At 47.5% G+C, this 27,106-nt stretch overlaps 1 protein-coding gene across 8 annotated transcripts in view; it reads right to left on the bottom strand.

The window, feature by feature from the left end:
• ADGRD2 (adhesion G protein-coupled receptor D2) overlaps positions 1-27,106 on the bottom strand; it is a 95,665-nt gene that overhangs the window by 9,673 nt on the left and 58,886 nt on the right. For all 8 annotated transcript variants that reach the window (XM_030535621.1, XM_030535622.1, XM_030535623.1 and 5 more), the window contains 5 exons: positions 12,020-12,061; positions 11,745-11,798; positions 10,725-10,866; positions 7,958-8,016; positions 3,615-3,645 (listed from right to left, as the gene is read on the bottom strand). In XM_030535621.1, the coding sequence (XP_030391481.1) occupies positions 3,615-3,645; positions 7,958-8,016; positions 10,725-10,866; positions 11,745-11,798; positions 12,020-12,061 (328 nt within the window). The remainder of the gene's footprint in view (positions 1-3,614; positions 3,646-7,957; positions 8,017-10,724; positions 10,867-11,744; positions 11,799-12,019; positions 12,062-27,106) is intronic.

Here is a 27,106-nt window from a genome sequence, read left to right as displayed (position 1 = left end):
CCAGCCAGGCAGCATCACTAATTACTAATCATTAGTGATTATAAAGACAAAGCAGCCATACTTTATGCTGCTTGGATTCTATGCCAGCCAACCCAGTGCAACAGCCCAGTTCTACGGGCAATTACAGTTTCCTGCTGCAGAACAGCAATTCAATCAGCAGCCTTGCGAGCGCACAGAACTAGACTGAGGCATTCTTCGGCTTCTGAAGAGACTTTGGCCTCTTAAACATTTTAGGAAAGGCACTATACTTTCCTACCCAACCCTTTGCAATTTCCAGTTTACCATTCCTCTGGGGCTTGCGGAGAAGCCCCCAGGTCCTAAGACCCCTCCCTCCCCAGCCCAACACTTCTGTTGTCTGCAATCTACATCTCATCAGTTCTCCTCTCCTTGGCTGGCTGGATATTCCTCTCCACAATAATACAGGGCACATGTCAGCTGTTTGTCACCCAAAGTCCTCCCAGGGCGTTACCAAGAGAGGTAAATGTCATCACCTGCAAACTGACAGTGGGGCTGGGAAGAGAATGAGGCACATTCGGGTCACAAGGTGAATCACTTGCAGCGTCTGGGCTAGAAGCCAAGTTTTCCGCGTTGACCACTGCACCTCATTTCTCCCTTCGGTTTGGGAGGTACCCCTAGCTTTACCCACACATTAGTGCTGATCTGGACGGGCGTACAGTGCTTTCCCGCCATTTTTGCCCTTGGGCAATCCTGCATCTGGCTTTGGGAACTCAAAAACCACAGGTCTTCTACAGCTCGAGGCAGGATTTTGCTCTTACCACGATCAGCTGGTGACAGATTTTCCTTTCACAAAGCTAACAAATGGCTCTGGCACCAATAGCCGGTGCAAAAATGCACTCAGGAGGCAGAGAGGGGTCTGCTTTGCCTGGATGCACATTCTGGGTCCCTGAACTCAGCCCAGCCAGCAAACCTGCTCTCTCTGCCAGCTGTGCACAACAGTGGGAGATTGGCAAAGATAATGGAGGAATCCAGTCAAAGTCTCTTGCCTTATTTCTGACAAGGCAGAGAGTCGGCTGCCTGGGAACCAATGGGAGCCAGCTTCTGGGCACAGCAGTGCGAATTTCTAAGCATGGCATCTGCTTTCAACAGCTGTCCAGCCAAGTGCTCCCCCGTACCAGGCAGAAACCTAGCCACATTGCTTCCTTGGAGCTGTGACCTTGAGCAGATTCCTTTGGTTGTACCCAGGAAACTCCTGAAACAGAGGTGAGTAGTGGGCTGACCTAGCCCGGGGGAGCTGGAATGTGCCTAGCTAGGGACAAAGGACAGGAGCCGAGCTCTCAGGTGAAAGCCCTCCCTTGGCAGCGGGAGCACCGGCCTCTGGAGAGGGCAGACTTCACCCTTTGTCTATTGATGCTACTTACAGAGACCCCCACCCCACTATCTGAGCACCGTCCTCTTTACTGTCTATATCCTCACAACATGTGCCCACCCGCCCCTCCCAGAAAAGCAATCAGTGATCCCGCAGCACCTGGCACTGACACCCAGCGATGTGCCTGGGGTGCACCCAGGTGGCGTGCTTTGACAGGAAGAGCTGCATGCATTGGGTGCCAGGGCAGGGTGGGCGCTTTTAAATATCTGGCCAGTAGCGTCGCAATGGATCTGGCCCATCCTGCACCTAAAGCTGCTCTAAGCATCTACAGGTGGTGGCAGCGCTCCTGCCAGAGGCTGTGGCACAAGGGGCTGGTGACTGGCATGGTGCGGCACAGGAAGGGATAGCAGAGATGGCAAGAAAGATGTGGATACAGGAGCTCAGAGGTTCTCAAGATGGGGAGGGGCCTGGGCACACGGGCCGTCCCTACCCATACGCCAAGTACGCGGCTGCGTAGAGCACCAGGGAATTTGGGGCACTGTATTGCCTGGTGCCCTGCGCAGCTGCGTGCTGCTCCAGCCCCACCTCTTCCCAGCCCTGCTCTGCCCCTGCCCCATCCCAGCCCCGCCCTCACCCTGCTGAGGAGTGCAGCAGGGCCCAGCCCGCACTCACGGGCAGCGGGAAGTGCAATGACCCAGCCCCAGCCGCGCCACCAGTGAGTGCTGGGGAGGCGATTCCGCCTGCCCCTCAAGCCAGCCCTGCCCCCCCATGGGGGTGGGGCTGCGTAGGGCCCCAGAATAGCTAGGGACGGCCGTGGGGGCAGGGCACACAAGACGGCTCTTAGCACGGCATGGCTCTGCGTGTCTCGAGTACAGCAGGTATGCGCAGGGCATGGTGGGATTTGCGGAGCAGTGAGCTGTGAAACAGGATGCAAGGGAGACCCAATGTGATGAACTGCTGAGAGATATGGTGCTGTGCATGCAAAGAGGCCCAGGATGGGGCGAGGGCATAGGTGCTGATTCTGTGGGTGCTCTGGGGCTGGAGTACCCACGGGGAAAATTTGGTGGGTGCTTTGCACCCACTGGCAGCCAAGCTCCTCTCCCCACCTGATCTCCTCCTCTGAGCACACCGTGTCCCCACTTCTCTGCCTACCTCCCAGCACTTGCTGCCGCAAAACAGCTGTTTCGTGGCATAACAAGTTCTGGGAGGGAGAGGGGAGGACCCAGAACGTGGTGCGCTCAGGGGAGGAGGCGGGGCTGGGGATTTGGGGAGGGGCTGTGGGCAGAGGGGGGTCAAGCACCCACCGGCGCCAGCAGAAGTCAGCGCCTATGGGCAAGGGTAGCTAACATCACATCCTCGGCACTAGCCCTGCTTGTGGAGCAAGGGAGTCTCCTAGCTGAGAGCCAGGTCAGTCTGAAATGTGGCATTTAATTGAGGCTGGGCCATATGGTGCTCTGTGGACATACAAACATAAAAGCGGCCATACTGGGTCAGTCCAGTGTCCTGTCTCTGACAGTGGCCAGTGCCAGGTACCCCAGAGGGAATGAACAGAACAGGGAATCATCAAGGGATCCATCTCCTGTCGCTCATTCCCAGCTTCCCAACAGAGGCTAGGGACACCATCCCTGCCCATCCTGGCTAACAACCATTGATCGACCTGTCCTCCATCAACTTATCTAGTTCTTTTTTGAAACCTGTTACGGTCTTGGCCTTCACAACATCCTCTGGCAAGGAGTTCCACAGGTTGACTATGTGTTGTGTGAAGAAATACTTCCTTTTGTTTGTTTTAAATCTGCTGCCTATTAATTTCATTTGGTGACTCCTAGTTCCTGTGTTAGGAGGAGGAGTAAATAACACTTCCTTATTTACTTCCTCCACATCAGTCATGATTTTACAGACCTCAATCATATCCCCCTAGTCATCTCTTTTCCAAGCTGAAAAGTCCCAGTATTGTTAATTTCCCCTCATACGGAAGCCGTTCCATGCCCCTAATCATTTTTGTTGCCCTGTTCAGAACTTTTTCCAGTTCCAATATTTCCCTGCGCCCCCAGTATTTCAAGAAACACCTGAGCTGAGATTGTTTGAATGCTGCAATCTCAACAAAACACCGTATTTTGAAATTAAAAACAGAACAAGGAGAACATTTCTGCCTGTGTGCATGGATCCCCCCTTTCTGCGACCAGCCCTCCTCAGTGCAGACACAGCGGTGCAATATGATTTTTAATACACTCATCAAGACAGTATCCCAAGCACAAAGAGAAGCGGAAATGAGGGAAGGAGACGTTACCTGAGGATTTGAACGCTGTCAGCTCTACAGCCTGAAAGAGGGGAGAACACTCGTTAATTGGGATTTGCTCAGGGAGGGAGTTTCCAAGCCCCAGGGAGCCCAGATCTGTTCACAGCCACATTCCCCATGTCAGAGCAGGGCTTTTTTCCTGCCACCAATGCAGCCAAGAAGTGCTTTGCCGCATGCACTCTCCTTTCCCATCGCTCCCTGCAGCTCTGCTGCTTCACAGGGTGGGGAACTGCCCTGCCCCTCGTGTTCACGGAGCTTTGGTGAACTCACCCACTGGTGCCAGCTGGGCATTCTCCCCAGTGCCCAGCATGCGTTCTTAGGGAGAGCCCCCCAAAAGTGGGCCTGTGGCATAAGAGACCTGCCCTGGCAGCACACTTCACTGAAAGTGGGGCTCCCGTCCTTGCCTGGGGCAATGCAGCAGATGGGGCACAGTGTTAGGACATACAGAACAATCCAACACAAGAGGGGACCGGACTGGCTAACCCAAGCCAGCTTTTCCATCTCTCACTGCACTGGATGGAGCATAGGGCCCCCCAGAGCCAGCCATGGGACCTAGGCAGGCCCTAGTAAAGACCTGCACCATAAGGCACCTTGAGGTCACCTCCTCCACCCTCTCTTCCACAAAATATTTACTAATTTCAGGCCTAATCCTGGCAATGGTTTCCCAGCATCCCCAGCTCCATGCATTCACAGATTAGGCAGGCTCCAAACAACCACAAGATTGACTTAAAAAATCACAAGGCTTGTTTAAATGATAAACTTTAGACAGGAATGGTAGAGCTGTTTCTGTCCCCTAAGCGCTGCTGACAAGGGTGGGAAGGATTCACATTCAGATATCTTGATACAAAACACGAGGCCAACCTGATCTCTTTTGAAGAAAAACAGTATCATCCTCATCCTCTAGGTCAGTGGTTCTCAAACTGGGGTGTGTGAAATGTTGCAGGGGGTTCTCGGGAAAAAATTCCCTAATGGTGGACAGAGCTGTCCCTAGGAACTCTGGCACAGGGCCCCTGGACTTCCATGAGCTAAGCAGATCAAAGCAAGCATATCTATCACACTGAGGAGATTTACACTTCAAGACTCCTTATAAGAAATGGAAAACGAGGTGGATACTTTTTGCTGTTTTTTAAATTATGATGAAGAACAAGTTTAAGCTTTGTTGTAACGTGTTGTTTGCCTGGACTGCTCAAGACCTGAATGCTTGTGCAGGAGGAACTCTTTGAGTTGGCTTCTTAAATACCTTCATGCTGTTTCACATCTGATACTCCTTGATGAAACCTAGGAGCTTTGTCTTATAAGAGGTTTGTTCAAAGTGATGCAAGCTATGAAAGAGAGATCTTGGAAGAGTGTTTCGTTTTCATAATGTAATAAAAATACTGTAATGATAAATAACAATGAATAATAAATAGTGTGTAGTAAGCATGTAATAAAAACAAATTTTATATTTCCAAGATCACTGCTTTTATAATTTATACTCAGGTAAAGGAGAAAATCCCTGGAAATATTCATTTTTAGGAGGGGGTCGCAAGACTTGACATTTCGGTGAAAGGGTTTTACAGGCTGTTTAAGTTTGGGAACCACTGCTCTAGGTTCTACTGTTCTTCATCTTAACATCATCATTTTCACTTCCAATGAGGACCTGTCCTGGCTGCCCTGCTCAGTGAACGGCAGTGACTCCTGTTCAGCTGCAGCGTCTGCACAGTCCACACAACAAGGGGCACAGTGAACCAGCACCATGAGGCTGGGGTGTGTGTGACACATTGGGAGGTGCCAAATCCCCAAAACCTTTCACCAAAAAATGCATCAAGTAATACATGGATGAAATGCAGTGACACGCACTCTGATGTTTGCACCTAACGGAGCACAGCATTTCATCATTTTAAGTGTTTTCAGACTTATTGTAAAAAATAGCTTCTTAATCAGAACGAGGCTACGTTCAACGATATTATTCTGAATTCACAGCTCACGCTGTCACTTATATAAGGAATTCAGTCGGGGAGCTGAAATGATACCAGTGACTCATGTAACTAACCTGCACCGCAGGCTCTAGTCAGTCAGCTGCAAGCTGCATTGACACATATAGCACAAGCTGCAACAATGCACAAATCTTACATTCAAAACACGCTTACAATGAACATATCAGCTTCAAAATTCACGTTTCCTGAGCGTTCACTTGTGGAGCTCAAATGTTCATGAAGAGAGAACATGAAAGAGTTGCAAAAAAGTCACTTGTGAAGACAAACAAATATTTAAACAAAAACTGGCTCAGTCGTGTTTCCTCCCACACTGGCTCCTTGGGTACCAGGGAATTTTGTATTTTGATTGTTGTTGAATTTGTATTGTTTAGAAAAGGAAAAATAAAACATTTTAAATAAAAATATTTAAGTAACAAACAAAAAGAGAAGCTGTGAGTGACCCCAGCCTGGACTCAAGCGAATTCTCTTTGCCCCTAGTCTACCAGCTAGGAAGTGCTGCGGCCTTGGCATTTAGGAAATCTACAGGCTCCTCTATTAATGCCCTGCGCATTAGAAAACTCAAGCCTCCTGGTTAATCTCTTTAGCCTACGTCTCATATTTTGTGCCAAGTAGCTTAGCAATGGTTCTAATTTCCAGAGTCAGCACCTGCCTGGGTCAGAAAAGCACCTATTGGAAAACCTGCCAGGTATTTAGCACCCGGAAGAATAGCAACATTAAACAAAAATAAACCATGAGAGACAATAAATACTGGTTTTACTAAGTTGCCTTGAAATGGAACAGAATGTTATCTGTGAGATAAAGAAGATAGCACTTTAAAAGCAATAAAGGAGAGAGAGAGAGGGAAATTTTGGTGTCTGTCTAGACCCTTTGGTAAATTCCTCACGTGAAAGTAGCATTATGTTTTTTTCTGCGGAAACTACAGTTAACTTCTATGTCAAGTGCACAGAATGCTGCATGATCATTTCAGTGGTGGGAATGGAAGTGGTGTCAGAGTAGTCAGATTTAAATTATTCTCCACTTTACAGCATGTCTTGTTGAACTTAGTAGAAGATTAGCTGCTGCCTGGGGAATAAAATGGGCCAACTGAACAATACCCCATTTGCATAAAATGTAACTTGGATGTTGAAACACACCACAAGCCCTTTTCTAATGTGCTTCATTTTGGGGAGGCTCATAGCCATGACCTCATTTCTGTCTTGGCATTCTGATTGCTCAGTTCCATTTGTACTTTTATGGATGCCCCTGTTATAAACAGGCCTGGGAGTTGATTCTCATCTGATACAGAATGGAGAAAAGAGACCACGAATGTTACCAACAAAACTAGGAATCAACATGCAGCAGAGAGACTCCCCCACCACTCATGTGTCAAACCAACCCCCATCTCTCCCTCCCCTCTGCAGTCCAGGAGTTAGCACATATGGGTCTAACAGCATAGAGGCCCTTTATATCCAGGAGCTGGACATCCCCCAAATGCACAGATAGTTGATTCTCTTTCTACTATTTATCTTCCAAGGGCAGGGATAGACAGATGCCTCCTTACTCCTTTGCACGGGCGGCAGGTGCACTGATTGCTTTCGAGCAGAGCGAGCACATCACCATGAAGGATGGCGATGTCTGTAAAGGGGCTGCATGAGCCCGTGTATGCCATGGAGTGAGATTCCCCCCTCCCCAGTCTGAGTCCACAGCTCACCCTCGCCTGAGGCACCCTCCTGGGGCTGTCTGAGAATCCTAGACATGAAGCCATTAGGCTGTTTGGTGTGACTCCCAGCAGACAGTGCAGGACTGTTCTATTCTGTACGTTTGTAGGGCCTTTTGTCCAGCCTAGTTTGGGATGCCCTGAACCACAGGGTTTCCACCCCTTTCCCTTGGCCAACTTCCTGTCAAGAAACTGTTCAGTCTAAAAGGCTGGATTCTTATCATAATTTCACCCCATTATTTGTTTGTCACACCTGCTGCACCACCCTCCATAGGTCAGTGATTTGAAGCCTTCAGATACTTCATTATAGGGTCCTTTTACTGGGGTAAATTCCTGCAGCTTCCCAACCTAATCAATGCTTAGGAGGAGGCACGTACATACAGTGCTCCCAACATGGCTCACAAAGTCCGCTACCACCCTAATGAACCTTCCCAACTCCCCCCAGAGGGAGGTGACTGATATGAACCCCATCTTACCAAAGTGGCAGCTGAGCCACAGACAAGGAAGTGATTCACCCAGGACAAGAAAAGACATGTGACAGAGCTGGGAATAGAACCCACAAGTCCTGAGTCCTAGCCCTTTGCTATATCCACTACACAACACTCCCATCTACGCATCTTTCTGCATATGAAAGGTGGACACCAACTCAAGACATTACGTACCGGTCTCTCTGGTGACATCATTGAGGAAATCCCCATAGGAATTTTAGCACCAAAGTTTCCTAAAATGTGAAGTGAGACAATGAATGTGGATACGCCTGAAGAATGGAAATGTGCATTTCTTTCAAAGGGCTTTATCATTTATTCCCCCAAAGTGTCTCCCAAGGAAGTAAAGGGCCCAGCTGGGCTGTCTGAAGAATTGCAAGCTAGTTTTCAGAGCTGCCAATCCGTTGGAGTGTGTGAACTTCTCTCTCTCTAGTTTAACATCAATTTCCTGCCCCCTCTCCCATGTAAATCGATGTTAAAGTACCAACATGCTTCTCTGCCTAGAGGGAAGGCCATGCTGTTCAGGGCAACGCAGGGGCAGGTGAACATGGCAGAAGCCCTGGGCACCAACTTTCAGGAGCACCATGCTGCTGTGCCCCTCAACTCCCCCCTCACCCCCAGGCACTGGGGATGGAGACACCGAAAACGTTTTCCACCCTAGCTGGCAAAACAGCTCAGGTGACTCCTGGATTGAGGATTCCCCACATCCGCTCACCTCGAATGCACAGATGACCCATATACGCTACAAGGACTGATCCCACTGAAATCAATCAGCCTTCTACCGCTGTCTTCTTTGGGAACCAGTCAGCCCCTCATGCTGCATTGATATTTTCATCAGAGTTTCTCTCTCACTCCAAGGAACACAAACCTAATAACATTCATGTCCACTGTGATACTGGTAGGCCAGGTGCCAGCTCACGCTAAGGTGCCCATGTCTGAAATGGACACTGATGGGTGCAGTTAATATTGATAGATGAGGTATTAGAGTGATAAAGTGGTTAGTGTTTAGAGTCTGTTGAATGCTTGTGAGCTGCTCCCTGCATCAATCTTACTTCTAACATCTGTGCTCCGTATTGTAAGGTTCTGTGACTGTATGAATGGCCATGCAGGAGAGGGACCATAATCAGTGCAAAGAGCAGGAACTGCTATGCCCCTGCCCCACAAAGAGGGGACACATTGAGAGCAGACGGGCTCTGGGTGGATTTTACAAGTGGAAACTCCCTACATCAAGATCGAGAAAATGTCAACAAAAGGGCTAAAGACTCTTAGGCCTGGTCTACAGTGGGAAAGCAGGTTGGTATAATGGCATTACTCAGGAGTGTAAAAATCCACACCCTTGAGCGACGCAATTACACCAACTTAACCCCCAATGTAGACAGTGCTATGTTGATCAGAGAATTCTCCTGTTAACCTAGCTACCGCTTCTCCAGGAGATGGGAGAACCCCACCCGTCTTCACTGAAGCCCTACAGTGGCACAGTGGTGCCACTGTAAATTGTTTATATGTAGACACATCCTTGTTGTTCATCTGTGAAGATGAATCATGAAAGTGAACTCCTGAGTTTGCAGCTCAGAGAACATGGCAGGAGGATTAAAAACCTCAAACAAAAGGAGTTAAGGATCTCTCTGCTCAGGGCTGCCCAGAGGATTCAGGGGGTCTGGGGTCCTCGGCAGAGGGGGGCCCCCGCTTCAGCGGTAATTTGGCAGCAGGGGGTCCTTCCGCTCCGAGACCTGCCGTCAAATTACCGCCGAAGACCCAGCTCTTCGGCAGCGGGTCCTGGGCACTTCGGCAGCGGGTCCCGGTGCAGAAGGACCCCCCCGCCGCCAAATTACCGTCAAAGACCCGGAGCGGAAGAAGCTCTGGGGGCCTGGGCCACGCGAGAGTTTTCCAGGGCCCCAGGAGCGAGTGAAGGACCCTGCTTCAGGGTCCCCAAAAAACTCTCGTGGGGGGCCCTGCAGGGCCTGGGGCAAATTGCCCCACCTGCCCCCCAGCCATCCTGTCTCTGTTGCTTGGACTCTAGGGGGAGCAAGGTGTTTCTAGACATAAGCAAGAGATCCCCAGCTGTTTAGCCTGGGTTAGTGAAGGTCAAATAGAGCTTGCTGATTATAGAAGCCTATATTACCTTCTATATGGGAGGAGGGATAGCTCAGTGGTTTGAGCATTAGCCTGCTAAACCTAGGGTTCTGAGTTCAATCCTTGAGGGGGCCATTTAGGGATCTGGGGCCTAAATCTGTCTGGGGATTGGTCCTGCTTTGAGCAGGGGGCTGGAGTAGATGACCTCCTGATCTGCTATGATTCTGTGAAACCTAAGGCTGTAAATCATTCATGGTCTATATTCACTTGCTTTAACCTTATAAATAACTCTCCGTTTTCCTTTTCCTATTTAATAGATCTTCATATAGTTCACCATAGGATCACCTACAAGCATTGTTTTTGGTGTGGGCCCTAAAGCACAATTGACCTGGGGTAAGCGACTGGTCCTTTGGGATTGGGAGTAACCTGAATATTGCTGTGATCCTCAAGTGTTTGGGGCCATCAATCACAGAGAGACACTCGTGTCACCTGGAGGGTAAGACAGAGCAGAGCACTCGAGGGGACAGTCTGTGACTCCATGTTAAGGCTGTTCAAGTGCCTGGGGGGTTTGCACCTGGTGCAGTCGGCTAGTGAAATCTAAGTCTAGCCCTCCCAGCCCATTAGGGTGTACGCCCTGGTTTGGAACAGCCTGCCCTGACGTTGGCACTCATGCGCTACAGTCACCTTTGGGAACTTCATAACCGGGTCAAACTTTCCAACTCTGTGGTGTTTAAGAGGGTTCAAAACTATGCAAGGGATGAAACTGCATGAAAATTGGACCCCTCCCGAAAGGTCAGCCTACCTCCCCCTGTACCAGCAGCACAGAATACAACCTGAATACAAAGCTGAGGTCCCAGAAGGGGCTCTTTACCTTTGTTGGTAATGTTCTTCAGTGGGGGATCTTTCTGCACAGGGCAGGACACGGCGCTCTCGGCCGCAGAAGGACTCAGCTTAGTCTCCCAGGAAGTTGTATTTCTTGGACTTGACAGATAATTGATGGGATGAGAACAGTTCTGCAACGACAGAGAAGCAGGACAGAGCCCTCAGGAATCCACGACCTGTCTGCCTTTAAAGGATTTTGATACCGTGCATCATTTTAAAAATCTGCTGCAGCTGTTTTCTTAACTATCACCTCTTTGCCAATAAGGCCACTCTTCAGTCTGTGTGGATTCTCCAGGCAGATCTGCCACAACTGCCCAAACTGCAGAACCAGTGGCACGTCTTCCTCCACCCTCCCTAGCGCCGGAAATGACGTCCCCCGACTCCATGTTCCTGAATATGCCAGGTCCATTCAAAAGACATTCCCAGGGCCAAGTTTTGTCCGACAATGCATTCCCAGGACATCAGGGAGAGCCCAAATGTATTGCACAGGGCAGACTATGGCTACAAACCTGGATTTAAAGGGGCACGGTGGAATGTGATAACCCCGGGTTTTAAAGATCAAGGTCTCACATCAATCAGAACAAGGAGAGAGGCCTTTTGCCTGGCCTTGGAGTCAGTCACATCCTACAAACTGCCCTGTTTTGTGGATCAAAAATGGGTCCACACCCACCTCACTCACATACACAGCAATCCACAGCTGAGGCATGATGGGAAATTTCAACGTTTGGGCCTTTCTTTAGAGTTTAGTCTGAGGGTGTTTAGACTGAAGTCCCCGGAGAGGCTATGGAGGGCTGAGAAGAAGAAATCAGAATGCCCTATAGGATACATGGCTATCAGAGGGGGTTGATAACCCCGGCTGGTAGTGAGGGATGCCAAGTGGATGTTATGCTGTAGATTTGAGGGAGGGGACACAAACTGGGTTTCCCAGAAATCCACCGTTCTAAAAAACATCCTCTGAAACCAGCTTGTGTTTAATGAAACCGGAGCAGCATCTCTGCCTCATACTTACTGTGAACGAGAGAGCTTTCTTCTTCTCCTTCATCCTCTGTATGGCGTTCCTCACCTGAAAGTTGAGCAGGGTTGTGAGACAGGGCCAGTGCTGTTCTGATAAAACCACAACATCCTCCAAACAAGTCAAGGGGGCAAAAGCAACAGCTGTCATGGGAGCCAAGGGCCAGGACAGAATATCAACCTTTGCATTTGCTAAGATTCTGGTTACCGGTTTCATTTCTAATATATGACTGTTCCGAATATGGATCAAAACCCATGAGAGCTTCCTCTTACCTCACTGTTATAGATTGCATAGACCAGGAAGATGTAAAAGCCCTGAAAAAGAGAGAAAATACAAAATATTACGGGCTGCAATAGACTGACAAAATATGTGACCATTTTGAAACAGGGGAAGTAATAGGGTCTCTGTCTTTGACAGATGCTGGGGCTCTGCCCACACTGGATCAGAGTCTGCTGCTTTGGGCCACAAAACATTTGCAGAGCACCCCCACTATGTCTCCAGCAGCTGTCTGGCTTTGCCAACCTCCGTCTGTGACTCAGGGCATTGGTAACTCTTACCATCACTGAACGGCACAAAGCATGAAGCCCCCATGATTAGCCTTTGCAGTCTGACTGCACTTCAGAGGAGGAAGGAGCAGCCACGCCCTTTGTCCCTGGAGTCTCCTTCTTCTAACACATCTTCAAGAAGTGGAAGAGAACTACTGAAACGGACTCACAATACAGAACGATGCCCTATACACACTGCTACTGTGTGCCCGGACGGTGCCTAGCATGGGGTAGCTCCTGTTACTGTTCCTTGCGATGTCACCGGAACATACATGCTTCAGAAATCTCAGCACTCAGACCTGCTGGGGTTCATCTCCAAGCCGGTATTGTGCTCTGCTCACAGCCGGCTGGATCTCCACCCTAAACCTCAAACTCTGCTTCTCAACGCTGGTGCAACTCACTGCTCTGATTCTGACACAGACGACCCCTGTCAGGTTTGTCCCTGGGATCTCATTCTTCTAACTCATCCCCTTCAAGGTGGAAGAGAACGATGGGAAAGGACTCACAATATGGAACAATGCCCTGTAGACACTGGCTGCTACTATATATGGACAGGCCCTAGCACAAGGGGGTCCTGCGCTTGGTGGGTCCCCTAGCACTACATTAATAAACGTCATCCATGGCAACAGACAGAGCTTGGCTGACTTCATTCAAGAGTGTTTAAAATGAGAAAGATTCTCTTCATGCCTCCCCAGCCCCCACCCCTTCTTCTGCTACTATGCAACATCCACACACGCTCGGTTTTGAAGGGATATTGGCACAACCTCTAGCAGGCCGGCAAAGGTGCACCTAGCACCTTCCAGGCCCAGCGGCAGCTCTGTTGCTCTGAGATGGAGCTGGGTGGAGCTGAAGAGCAATGGCAGCCGTCAACCCATCAGGCCTCCCTGCCATTCCCAAGCCCAGGATTCCCCACTTTATTCAGTGGTGAACGGGAAAATCCTTCCAGAAATTGCTGGGTGGAGCTCCACCCCCCTTAAAAATGCAAACGCGGGGAGATGACCCCCGTGTGGGAACAGATGAAATGCGGGAACTAGACAGCCCTTCCCGACAACTGAAGTAGCCATGGGGAGAGCCAAGACGGATGCAGCCATTGCGTGGGCAGAGCAGAGCAAGGCGACAGGGCCTCTTCCTTTTCAGTCTGATCGTCAGTTTGTGACAGACCACAGCAGCTGACTGGAGCTGAGCGATTGCCAGCTGCACTGATTCTAGTTCCCCATAAGCCAGGCCTGCTCGGGGGGGTCCTCTGTCCTCCTCTAGAGGCGGCTAGGCCAACAAGAGAGCGAGGAGCACACGGCCGTGGCTAACACAGAGGCCTCTTAGTGGCTCACGCGCTAAGGGTAAGAGGTGCTGGGTTTGATCTCCACTGAGCCATGTCAGTATTACAGCCCATGCTAGGGACAGTCAAGAGGAAATGGGAGGCAGATCCAAACCCTCTAACCAAGGAGGGATTGTGAAACCCAAACCCACCACACTTGTCCTCCCTCCCCACTCAGAGAGGGCTAAAGAGTGGAGGCCAGACCTCATGCTGTCAACTCCACACAAGCTCAGCCACCATCAGTGACTTCAAAATACAGAGCCCCAGTCCAAAACCTCATCCCCAGCCTGCTGCACAGCATATAAACAAGCTGTAACAAGACACAGGCCTAGGAACAGCACCACGTAGGGTCAAAACTGGGCTAAGCACCAGGGACTAATTACAGCTTTACACGAAAGAGTTTGCCCTGAAAGGCAGTCCTATCTGGCCCACCAGATTTATGTTATATCTGCAGGGTGTTTGTTATCGCAGCTAGATAAATCAGCGGCAGTAAGAAAAGTAATTCATCTTGTCTTCAATGAGTCTTGCTCTTCATCTGAAAACTCTTGGCAAGCGGAATGGTAGCAATATCCTGGCATGGTGCCATAACCTGTCCTTCAAAACAGCAAAGTTGGTCACTCCTACAGACCAGATTTCTGGTGCGGCTGCCAAGACAGGTCTTCCTTGAAATAATCCTTTTGTATAGAACTGGGAGGAGAGATGGTGATGTCGGCTGGGAGGGGAGCCGGAGAGAAAGAAGGCCCAGCTGCAGAGAGACTGGATGTGGCTAAAATATGGAAGAGAGTTAAACTGGCACAAAATAAATCACAAATCCAGCCCGAGACACCACTTTGCAGATTCTCAAAGCACTTTGCAAACACAGCTGTCTTTTCATGATAGGTGTGTACAGCACCTAGCACACTGGGGCCCTGACTCCTGACTGGCACAACCACAACAGAAATACTCAGTAGTGAGACAACAATCACCAGTGCCTCAAACTTCAATGGTGAGTGGGTCACAATGGTCCAGGATAGGACAATGAGAGTTAGGAGAGCTGGACTCTATTCCCAGTTCTGCCACCGACCTGCTGTGGGACCTTGGTCTTCACCACTCCGGGCCTCAGTTTCTGATCTGTAAAAATGGGGATAGTGACGCTTATCCATCTTTGCAGAACATTTGGGGTGAAATCCTGGCTCCAACGAAGTCACTGGCAATGACTGTGACAGAGCCAAGATTTCACCCCAGAACGCTGCAGATGACTCCTGTCCTAGGGGCGGGCTTTTTAAAAGCACTCTCCACTTGTCTAACTAGGCTACCATTGCCTCCCATTGAGCACTGGTGGAACGAGGTGAGCACTTCTGAAAAGCCTCCTACAAGTGCTAAGTGTGATTATCCTTCCCCAGCAGCCGAGGGGATAAGTGAACTATTCCAGCCAGAGGACTATTGTGAGAACAAACACTCCCCACTACAGAATGGGTGTTAATAATTGTCTGTTAAGTCTGGTAATGTGCCCAGCACTATCCAGGACACTACAGCCACAGAGCACACAATCTAATTCCAGAATCCCAAAGATTAGTTGTTTAAAAAGTCACGATCTTTAAAATGCGAAGTGTAAAAAATACCAGATAGGACAGCCTACCACGCAGAGTTCATAGATTCATAGACTCTAGGACTGGAAGGGACCTCGAGAGGTCATCAAGTCCAGTCCCCTGCCCTCATGGCAGGACCAAATATTGTCTAGACCATCCCTAATAGACATTTATCTAACCTACTCTTAAATACCTCCAGAGATGGAGATTCCACAACTTCCCTAGGAAATCTATTCCAGTGTTTAACTACCCTGACAGTTAGAAACTTTTTCCTAATGTCCAACCTAAATCTCCCTTGCTGCAGTATAAGCCCATTGCTTCTTGTTCTATCATTTGAGGCTAAGGTGAACTAGTTTTCTCCCTCCTCCTGATGACACCCTTTTAGATACCTGAAAACTGCTATCATGTCCCATCTCAGTCTTCTCTTTTCCAAACTAAACAAACCCAATTCCTTCAGCCTTCCTTCATAGGTCATGTTCTCAAAACCTTTAATCATTCTTGTTGCTCTTCTCTGGACCCTCTCCAATTTCTCCACATCTTTCTTGAAATGCGGTGCCCAGAACTGGACACAATACTCCAGCTGAGGCCTGACCAGCGCAGAGTAAAGCGGAAGAATGACTTCTCGTGTCTTGTTTACAACACACCTGTTAATGCATCCCAGAATCACGTTTGCTTTTTTTGCAACAGTATCACACTGTTGACTCATATTAAGCTTGTGGTCTACTATGACCCCTAGATCTCTTTCTGCCATACTCCTTCCTAGACAGTCTCTTCCCATTCTGTATGTGTGAAACTGATTGTTCCTTCCTAAGTGGAGCACTTTGCATTTATCTTTATTGAACTTCATCCAGTTTACCTCAGACCATTTCTCCAATTTGTCCAGATCATTTTGAATATTGACCCTGTCCTCCAAAGCAGTTGCAATCCCTCCCAGTTTGGTATCGTCCGCAAACTTAATAAGCGTACTTTCTATGCCAACATCTAAATCGTTGATGAAGATATTGAACAGAACCGGTCCCAAAACAGACCCCTGCGGAACCCCACTTGTTATACCTTTCCAGCAGGATTGGGAGCCATTAACAACTACTCTCTGAGTACGGTTATTCAGCCAATTATGCACCCACCTTATAGTAGCCCCATCTAAATTGTACTTTCCTAGTTTATCTATAAGAATATCATGCGAGACCGTATCAAATGCCTTACTAAAGTCTAGGTATATCACATCCACCGCTTCTCCCTTATCCACAAGGCTCGTTATCCTATCAAAGAATGCAATCAGATTAGTTTGACACGATTTGTTCTTTACAAATCCATGCTGGCTATTCCCTATCACCTTACCACCTTCCAAGTGTTTGCAGATGATTTCTTTAATTACCTGCTCCATTATCTTCCCTGGCACAGAAGTTAAACTAACTGGTCTGTAGTTTCCTGGGTTGTTTTTATTTCCCTTTTTATAGATGGGCACTATATTTGCCCCCTTCCAGTCTTCTGGAATATCCCCCGTCTCCCATGATTTCCCAAAGATAATAGCTAGAGGCTCAGATACCTCTTCTATTAACTCCTTGAGTATTCTAGGATGCATTTCATCAGGCCCTGGTGACTTGCAGGCATCTAACTTTTCTAAGTGATTTTTTACTTGCTCTTTTTTTATTTTATCTTCAGTGAAAGTAAATCCGTGAAGCATGAAATTTAAGTGGATCTGCACAGAAGCTGTGGGAAATGTGATGAAGAGGACCAGCCGTGATGACTCTCAGGCCCAATACACCTCTTGGCTCACCAGCCCGGCCAGGTGGCCAAAGTGGCAAAGCCAAAAACCAGAGTTTGAGTCTTGGCCCAGAGGAGCCAGCATCACCCCAGTTACCCAGCCGAGCGGGACCAGACCGCCCAATTCCTCCATCCACACAAGCTGCTGAGACGCAGCCTGTGGTCCATGTCCCAGGGGCAGGAACGTTCACTCCCAGCTTCTTTCCAAACGGGATTAGTTCGGTCACTAGGCCCTAACGTATTGCACGTCTTAGTCACACCCTGCACGGCCACCCTGGGGTCCCAGCAGGATTTCCAATGTTATTGAGGAAGCAGCTGCTATATGATAAGCACACAGGACTGACAGTGGAAGATCTGTGTTCTACTCCTCCGGCTGCCACTGCCTTGGGCAAGTCCCTTCGCTTTGTCTTGACGTCCCCGTCTGTAAAATGAGGCAGCACTTAAACTAAGTAGTTAGTCATCAGACATCGAAGGAGATTTTGTCCTTCTGTAGCAGCTGTCGTACGTGGATTTCGAGCACAGCTCGACACTCCCAGTGCCGCTGGCAGGACAGTCCCTACTTTAGAGAGGTGGAGACTGACACACAGAGGGGCAAGTGACGTGCTCAGAGCAAGCGAGTCAAGAGTAGAACCCAGGAGTGCTGATGTTCCGTTTGCTGTCCCAGCCACCAGACACCTCTCCCCTCCCCTCACTCAGCCATATGCCACGTGAGCTCACGCAAAACAAGGACCACTGGGCGTGCATTACGGCACGGAGCACACAACTGGTTTCAGAGACTCTCTCCTCCCATCTCCTTCCCCACACAGCAGAGAGAGGACTCAAGCATCAGCACATCACCCCAGGACCACAGGAAGTCCAGCTCAAACCCAGATTTCATAACGTATATGGTTGACCGTGATGGGAGGGGGACCATGGCAAAGAAGTGTCTTGGGTGATAAATTCTGCAGGATGCCAGTTGGGTGGGGTGCAGGAGGGAGGGGAGAAAAGCTGAGAAGATCAGGCTGTTCTGAAAGTGCCCTGTGATTTTTAAGAGGCCAGAGGCTCTGCACATCTTTGCCTAGACCCACTGTTAAAAAAAGACCCCCTGGTGAGATGGAGGAGGCAGAGGAGGAGGCAGCCCGCTTGATAGAGAGGTTTTTAGCTAGAGCTATGACAATAATGGATTTTCAGTTTGGTAGCTGGACCAAAACATTTTTAAAAATTTCCCTCAGGTCGACCCAAGCCAATTTTTTGTTTTTGGCAGAATGAAAAATGTTGGGAAAAAAGTTCATTTCAGTCTGAAGCACACATTTAGTTTAGTTTTTAAGAGTTTTTAGCCTTTTAAAAATATTAAATTAAACTTAGTGAAATTCCAAAATTAAACATCTTTCCAAAACTAAAAGGTGAAATATTTTGTTTTGGAAATGCCAAAATGAACCGTTCCCACATTTCAGCCTTTGTGTTTTGGCTATTTGACCAAACACTTTGCTGATGTCGATCCAAATTTGCAAATGGTTTCAGCCAGCCAATCTGAACCTGCATTTATCAGTTTAATGGTAAAACAGCCGCATGTGGCTCGCAAGCCAGAGTTTGGCCACCTCGTTATAGACTGTAATCAAGTCGCCTTTTGACCTTCTCTTCGTTAAGTTAAATAGATGGCTCTCGTGTTTCCTTCTCCCTTAAACATGGTCATGGCTCTTCTCTGAACCCTCTCCAATTTATCACCATCCTTTTCCACCTAGTAATGGACTCACAGAATCCCATGCACTGCTACAGACTAGGGACCGGTTGGCTGGGCACCTGTTCCACAGAAAAGGACCAAGGGGTTACAGTGGACGAGAAATTGGATATGAGTCAACTGTGTGCCCTTGTTGTCAAGAAGGCCAATGGCATTTTGGGCTGTATAAGTAGGGGCATTGCCAGGAGATCGACGGACGTGATCATTCCCCCCTCTATTCGGCATTGGTGAGGCCTCATCTGAAGTACTGTGTCCAGTTTTGAGCCCCACACTACAAGAAGAATGTGGAAAAATTGAAAGAGGCCAGTGGAGGGCAACAAAAATGATTAGGGGGCTGGAGCACATGATTTATGAGGAGAGGCTGAGGGAACTGGGATTATTCAGTCTGTAGAAGAGAAGAATGAGGGGGGATTTGATAGCAGCTTTCAGCTACCTGAAAGGGGGTTCCAAAGAGGATGGATCTAGACTGTTTTCAGTGGTAGCAGATGACAGAACAAGGAGCAATGGTCTCAAGTTGCAGTGGGGGAGGTTTAGGTTGGATATTAGGAAACACTATTTCATTAGGAGGGTGGTGAAGCACTCGAATGGGTTACCTAGATGGTAGAATCTCCTTCCTGAGATGTTTTTAAGGTCGAGCTTGACAAAGCCCTGGCTGATGTGATTTAGTTGGTGTTGGTCCTGGTTTGCGCAGGGGATTGGATTTGATGACCTCCTGAGGTCTCTTCCAACCCTGATCTTCTATGATTCTCTGATTGTTTGCTTGTGACCAGCTTAACAAGTGATCCAGACCGCTCTGTATCAGTGACCTGTCCTCTTCATTATTTTCCACTCCCCATTTTTTTAAGTCACCGGCTAACTTTATCGGTAATGAATTTACATTTTCTTCCAGGGCCTTTATAAAAATGTTAAATAGCATAGGGCCAAGAGCTGGTGGGACCCGACTAGAAACACATCCAGTCAATGATTTACAATTACATTTTGAGAGCTATCAGTTCAGCCAGTTTTTAATCCATTTAATGTGTGCCATGTCAATTTTATATCATTCTAGTTTTTTTAATCAAAATTTCAGCATGGTACCACGTCAAATGCCATATAGAAGTCTAAAAATACTTCATCAACACACTCACATATCAATCAAACTTGTAATCTCATCAAAAAATATCAAAGTTAATTTGACAGGATCTATTTTCCATAAAGTCATTAATGATATACCCTCCTTCAATTCTTTATTAATTGAGTCTCATATCAGCCACTCCATTACTTTGCCTGGGATCAATGTCAGACTGACAGGCCTATAAATACCAGGTCATCCTGTTTATCCTTTTTAGAAATTAGTACAACATGAGCTTTCTTCCAGTCTTGTGGAACTTCCCCAGTGTTCCAAGACTTATTGAAAATCAGCATTAACAGTCCAGCGAGCTCCTCAGACAGTTCTTTTAAAACTCTTGGATCCAAGTAATCCAGATGTACTGATTTTAAAATGTCTAACTGCAGTCACAGCTGTTTAACATCCTCCTCAGGCACTAGTGGAATGGAAACAGTGTTATCATATGATGTGACTACATCATTTGTTTTTTCCCCAAATACAGAACAGAAATATTTATTGAACACGTCTGCCTTTTTTGCATTATTATTGATAATTCTATCTTTTCCATCTAGTAATGGACTAATACCATTGTTAGGATCCTTTTTTTCCTAAGATACTTTAAAAATTCCTTATTGGCCTTAACTTTGCTGGCCATTTCTCCTTATGTCCCTTTGTTCCCTTATCAGTTTTATATAATTCCTAGAGCTTCTGATTTATATTAAAAACAATCATCTGCCCTTTCTTCCATTCATTATATATTATGTTTCTATTTTTTATAGCTGCTTTCACTTCCCCTCTAATTTAGGTCTTTTTAAAATCCATACGGCCTTCTTCCTCAGTTGTGGGGTATTGTGGCTTTTTGATGTTCTTAAACAATTCCCAATTATTATTCATATTTTTCTGATTAGATTCTTCCTTGGAGCTGATTTAGCTCATAATTGTTTTTAGCTTTGTGAAATTGGCCTTTTTAAAGCACCAAGTATATCTATCACCGGTCTGGACTTTATTCTGTTTGCACATTATAAATGTGATCAAGTCATGACCACTTGTACCTAAGTGACTATTAATTTTTAGTTCTGTGATCAGTTCCTCTTCATCTGTCAAGATGAGGGCTAACATGGAACTCCCCTGTGTTGAATGTAACACTTTTTGAGTTAGGAAGTTATCTCTACTATTTAGAGATTCCAAGGATGTTTTAGTACTGGCAGCATGAGACAGTTGTTTGATATGCAGGGATGCGTCTGTGTGCGCACCACTACTAGTGCATTTATAGACTGCCATAGTAATAACATAGTGCTGCCAGTCAAGCATCTCAAAGTGTTCCACATCAGTGAATTTAGCCTCAATCCTCCCAACCCACTGAAATATTATTGTTAGCAATCCTATTTTACAGATGGGGAAACTGAGGTATAGAAAGGTGAAGAGACTATTCAGCATCACAAAGAAGTCTGGAATATAATGTCAATGGAAGCCACATCACATGACTCCCAGGCCTGGACCAACCACAGGACTATCCTTCCTATCTCCAAGATCAATCAAACCAAAGGCTGCTACTTGGTGTTACATAAAACATTCCCTCCTAAGGCAGCCACCTTTACCCTCTTTGACCATTTTTGAAACCATGAGTGGGCACGGAAGCCATTGTTGATGCCAGCCAGTCAGTCTTCTAAGTAACAAGCTAAGGGGCAGGAACTAGCAGTTAACACAGCATGTAATACTGCTCTTCAGTGGCTCGTTTTCTTCCTCCACTGACTGGTTAGGAGAATGATTAGTCAGATTTGGCATTGACGTACAGACTAACCTTGAAGACAGATCTGAATTTCCACAGACATACAGAACACAAGTCAACAACAACAAAAAGTTGTCTGCTACCACATTGCTACATAAATAAACAAATGCACTTTAAACACAAGTCAAAGGTGATCTGCTGAAGAAATCTTTTTGAATAGGCCAAGCAGCAGAGAGATTGAAAAGTGATGTTATTATCTCTGCTTTTCCTTTACTCTGTGCCTTCTGGTCAGGATCCCAACTCCTCCTTCTGGGTAATCTTCTAATTAGAATGACCTCACTTCGCAAAGGGGAGAAGGCAAATGAAGACAATATATCCATGAGCTAAACTCCCCTGGCCCCACTCTTTGACTGTACTGCAAGCAAGGGCGCCTCTGCTGTGATTTACAACAAAGTGATTACAAAGATTGTTTTTTAAGAAGACGACAAAGAAAGAACGAACGAAAGGGGAAAAAAAGAAGTAGCAGCTTGAATGGAGAGAAAAAACCAGCGGTGAACTGATATGAATCTTTCCCCTTCAAACACCATTCAGTGCAGCACTCAGCTTCTCCTCCGCGGTGGACTGTGACGAACTAGGAATGTTCTTAATGTTCCCTCGGAATACTATGGGGTGGGCCTCAATTCCTGGCCGACCCTTTGTAACCTAGCACCTAATGGCCAGGCCCTTCCCCCCTGCAAGGGGATGATAAAGGTGTGGAGAACAAAGAGGTCAGGTGACCTCCTGGCCCAGGAAAGGAGGTGGGGCTGGAGGGGTTTTGGGAGTCTGGAGCTGGCTGGGGACGAGGAGTGAAGTGCAGACGTGGGGGTCTGGCTCACTGTCCCCCAGAATGGACCCGGCCGAGGGGTCCGGTTCGCTGTATCTACAAGCTCTGTTTTAGACCGTGTTCCTGTCATCGAATAAACTTCTGTTTTACTGGCTGGCTAAGAGTCACGTCTGACTGCAAAGTGGGGGTGCAGGACCCGGTGGCTTCCCCAGGACCCCGCTGGGGTGGACTCGCTGTGGGAAGCGCACGGAGGGGCAGAGGATGCTGAATGCTCCAAGGAGAGACCCAGGAGGTGAAGCCGTGTGAGCTTCTTGCCCTACAGACAGTCTGCTCCAAGGGAGAGGAGGCTCCCCAAAGTCCTGACTGGCTTTGTGGGGAGCAGTTCCAGAGCATTGCCCAGGGACTCCGTGACATGGAGTTGAAAGTGATTCATGATAGACAAAACTCTCAAGAAATGTGTCATCCTGAGGATGGCATTTAAAAACGCAGGGATCATCCCCTTCATCCCTGAACTCTCTGCCACTACGTGAAAACTGCGACCTAAATGTGGCTCAGAACAATGGACTACAACACAGTGGCTAATGTGAAAAGAGGATGAGGGATGGCAGACCAGATGCCAGTGTCCACAGCTAGGCAGCCTTGTTTCTGGTGTAACCAGAGAAGCCCAAGGCTGAATGGGCCATGGAAAGCAAAGTCCCCTAGCACCAGTGGAGGTGACCCCTTCCAGCCAGGGGTGAGGCCCATTAGTAGCACAGAATGAGGAAGCAGGTGCTGCAAGTTCTGGGGACAAACAGAGGAGGGCAGCCCCGAGGGCTGTCAGATCAGGCCACGTCCATGAGAGCTAAATGAACACGGGAGTGGAACTCTCGCCCCCTGTGCCCGCAGAGACACAACGAGGAACCTGAAGGAGGAGCAGCGGAAATGCTCTCCACAGAACAAGGCTGGGGGGAGGCAGGCAGGACAAAGTGAGATTCCCCACCAAGCCCAGGTTTTCCATACTGGGATCCAGGAATGAACAGAAAAATGACCACAAGCTCTTCTATGGTGCAGACCAAGAACAAGGTGTTGGAAGAGGTTAAAACGCACACAGCTGGGAAGGACAGCAGGACTCCGGGGCTCAGCATGGGACCGGAAGTGGGACTCCATGTTTTAATCCGCTTCCCCCCATTTGCTTACACACAGACTGTGCTCCTTAATGCTGACCATTCTGAAAGGTTTTGTCCCAATTGGGAAATAGGTTTGTTTTAATCTTAAATCTAATGCGGATTTAAAGAGTGCTGGTGTTGTTCTCTGTTCATCTCCGAGCTACACTTTTACAGCAGTGAGGTTGGAAAGAGGCAAGAAGCATTGACACTATATTTAATTACAGCCGACAGGCCTCCTGTCTGCCTCCCGACATCCCTAATAGCAGAAACATGGAGAGGTGGCCTCTGGCTGGCCTTGGGCCTTCACCATCTGACAGCAAACGGATGTGCGTTAGCAGCACCTCACAGCTGGACAAGCTCCAGCAGCAGGCATAAAATTCATTCAAGCAACTATCCATCTTGTACGCGTGGCAATAATGGCTTCATTTCAGCTATTGGAAACTTGGAGTCATTATTAAAGTGAAACCTGCCAAATATGCCAGAGTTGGGGGCCACAGGCCTCTCCCACCCCACATCACAAAGATGCCATCAGGACCATTTTCTGTTTTAAAGCAGGAAAATATCAAATAGACACTGAAAGCCTTTGAATCCCAGTCGTTCAAATTTTGGATGCACGGTACATGAATCAGCCAGGCTGCTCTCTTGGTTTCGAGTGCCTCTGATTTCGGAGTCATCACGTTTGTGAAGGAGTTTGTCAAGTGCATATGTGAATGTGCAGAGCAGAAGGATGGAAACTGCCATCTGGGGCCATCTCATTGTTGTTATTGTAGAGCTGGGTGACATTTTTTCATCAAAACTTGCTTGGGCAAAAAATGCAGATTCTGTGAAACTGAAACATTTCACTAATTTATGTCGATTTTGCCAAATTGTTTCAGTAAAAAAACACAAGAATTCTTTTAAACAAATCAAAACGTAGTGTCTGGACATTTTCAGAATGAAATGTTTTGATTTTTCCATTCAAATTGACTTTTCATTTAGAAATTTCCTTTTATTATTATTATTTTTTAATTTCAACATTAAAAACTACTCAGAATTGGAACAAAATGTTTAATTTCAGATCATTCAACCTGAAAGGAGGGGTTTTATTCTAATTTTTTTATTTGCCCAAAAATTTGTTTTCAGTTCTAACAGACTATTTTAAATATTATTCCTTCCCCCTCCCACCCCATCATAGAGCTGATCCAATGCCCACTGAAGTCAATGGGAATCTCTTTACCAATTTCAGAGGGCTCTGTGTCCGCCCCTACATCCAATTTAATTAGGCCCAGATTCAGGTAAGTATCACTGTTTGGAACAGCACTGTGTGTTTAAAGCTAGGCACATGCTCAAATATCTTCCTGAACAGGAGGTCTTAGGGCCTGAAGAAAGCCCATTAAAATCAGTGGGAATCTTTCCATTGACCTCAGTGAGGTTTGTATTAGTTCTTCGGTTTGCAAGCTCCCCAGGCTAGAGATCCTGTCTGCTCTCATCTCATCTAATAACAATTAACAATTGCAGTCTCTTAATAAAAAATTCCACCCATCCATAATTCTCTCTCCACCGGCGTCAGGACCAACTGTGCTTCAGTGTTTCTCTAGCTCCATCTACAGCTGCCTTCTCTCCAGGTTTAGTCAGCCCTTCGCACACCATGTGGCTGACGCTTTGAGACACATTGTGGGCTTGCTGTATATTCTGTGACTTTACTCCGCTCATGACCTGGGGACCTGCTTTGATGCCAGGGTCATGTGAAGGGTTATTTCTCGGCTGGGCTGCGTCCAGGACTGCAGGGAGCTGCTGGCTGTTACATTGCTAACAGGACTTGGTACCATTTTCTTTCCCAAATAGGGGCTAGGAGTGGCCTTAAATTCCCTTAAGGAAATCAACAAACTTGTGACCCCAAGAAACAAAATTAAATATTGTTTTCAAATAGAGTTTGTGTTATGGTTCCATTCTCTCCTGGGGGGCTCTTATTCTTCTTAGTTATTTGTACGGCGGTAGCGTTTGGGAGCCCTGGTCCGGGACCAGGACCCCATCGTCCACAGTGCTGTACAAATACAGAGCAAAGAGTCAGTCCCTGTGATCTGCAGACCAAGTCTGATCTGTGGCATCCCAGAGCCAATGCCCTAGTCCAGGGGTCGGCACCTTTCAGAAGTGCTGGGCTGAGTCTTCATTTATTCACTCTGATTGAAGGTTTTGCATGCCAGTAATACATTTTAACGTTTTTAGAAGGTCTATTTCTATAAGTCTATAATGTATAACTAAACTATTGTTGTACGTAAAGTCATAAGGTTTTTAAAATGTTTAAGAAGCTTCATTTAAAATTAAATTAAAACACAGACCCCCCGGACCAGCGGCCAGGACCCAGGCAGCGTGAGTGCCACTAAAATCAGCTCGTGTGCCGCCTTCAGCACGCGTGCCATAGGGTGCCTATCCCTGCCCTAGACACTACAGTGCCAGCAAACAATGCTCCACTCTGAGCACAGTGGGGGCTGCCATTTCCACAGGCTGCACTTCCAGACTAGAGACAATGGCAGCTGCAATCTACTTGTGCTACAGTGGAACCTCAGACGTGCCAATGAAGATCTGGGCCCATTGCACACAGGCATTGTACAAACCCATCTTGAGACATGGGCCCTGCCCTGCAGAGCCTACAGACACAGCATGAAAGGGGAAAGCAGCAGCACAAGCAGGCGACACAACATACCCAAGGTCACACAGCAAGTTAACGGCAGAGTCAGGAATAGACCCCAGGTCTCCTGACTCCCAGCCCAGTACCACAGGCACTAGATCGCAATGTCTCTCAGTTACTCCATCTTCTGCAAATCAGGCCCAGCCCTTGTGTTCCTAATGCAGCCCTACTTGGACAAAGTGTGGGCACCTTTGGGATCAGCTGTAGGGCCCTTCAGATAAGGATTTAAAGGATGAAGTGTTTTAGTCCAGAAATGTACTTGATTCTTAATAACCAGGAATGCGAGACATCCAGGAATAATGTCTGTTTAGCCACAGTTAGACACCAGGTAGAGAAGTGCATGAGGGTCGTACAAGGCCCATCCCTGATGAGCACTATTCCTGCTGTCAGTGCTGGAGTTCACAGAGTGTGTAGGAGTTAGGCTTGTTTCACTGAGGCAAGCTGCAATTAGAACGTCTGCCTCGGAGCTTCATTAAAATGAAACGTTACACAGTAGTAAATTCTCCGGTAAATGGCCAAAACAAAGCTCAGATGAGATATTTTATGGGGATATAAATTTAGAAGTATCATTCCAAAACCATGATTTAATGTCAGGAAATCTAATTATGAGAAACAAGATTTAAATGGCAAAACTGTGACACCAGTCAGCCAGCCCAGAGATTCAGGGAGGGTTAAATAAACACTCTGCTCAGGGCTGCATTTCACACCTCATTATTATTTACTTAGGTTCCTCAGATGCTGAAGGACAGCTTGGAAAAGCCCATTGGTTCCCCAGAGGTGAGAAATGCCTCCGGACATTAGAACACTATCACATTGGAAAAGAGATGGTACGTAGCCCACTGGGCTTATCCTGAAAACACCTCCCATTTTGTAGGAAACAGCTAGCTAGCCTGGTCTGAAGAATTCTCTGTGCACTGTCTCTCCAGCCCAGTAACCCTACCAGTCTGACAGCGTGAGACGTGAGCTGGAACAGTCAGTGACTACCACTACCTGGCTGG

Source organism: Gopherus evgoodei, chromosome 16 (assembly GCF_007399415.2).
Source record: "Gopherus evgoodei ecotype Sinaloan lineage chromosome 16, rGopEvg1_v1.p, whole genome shotgun sequence".
Classification (NCBI taxonomy): Eukaryota; Metazoa; Chordata; order Testudines; family Testudinidae; genus Gopherus; species Gopherus evgoodei.
Note: the sequence above shows the minus strand (reverse complement) of the source record. Positions and strands in the feature narration are given on the sequence as shown.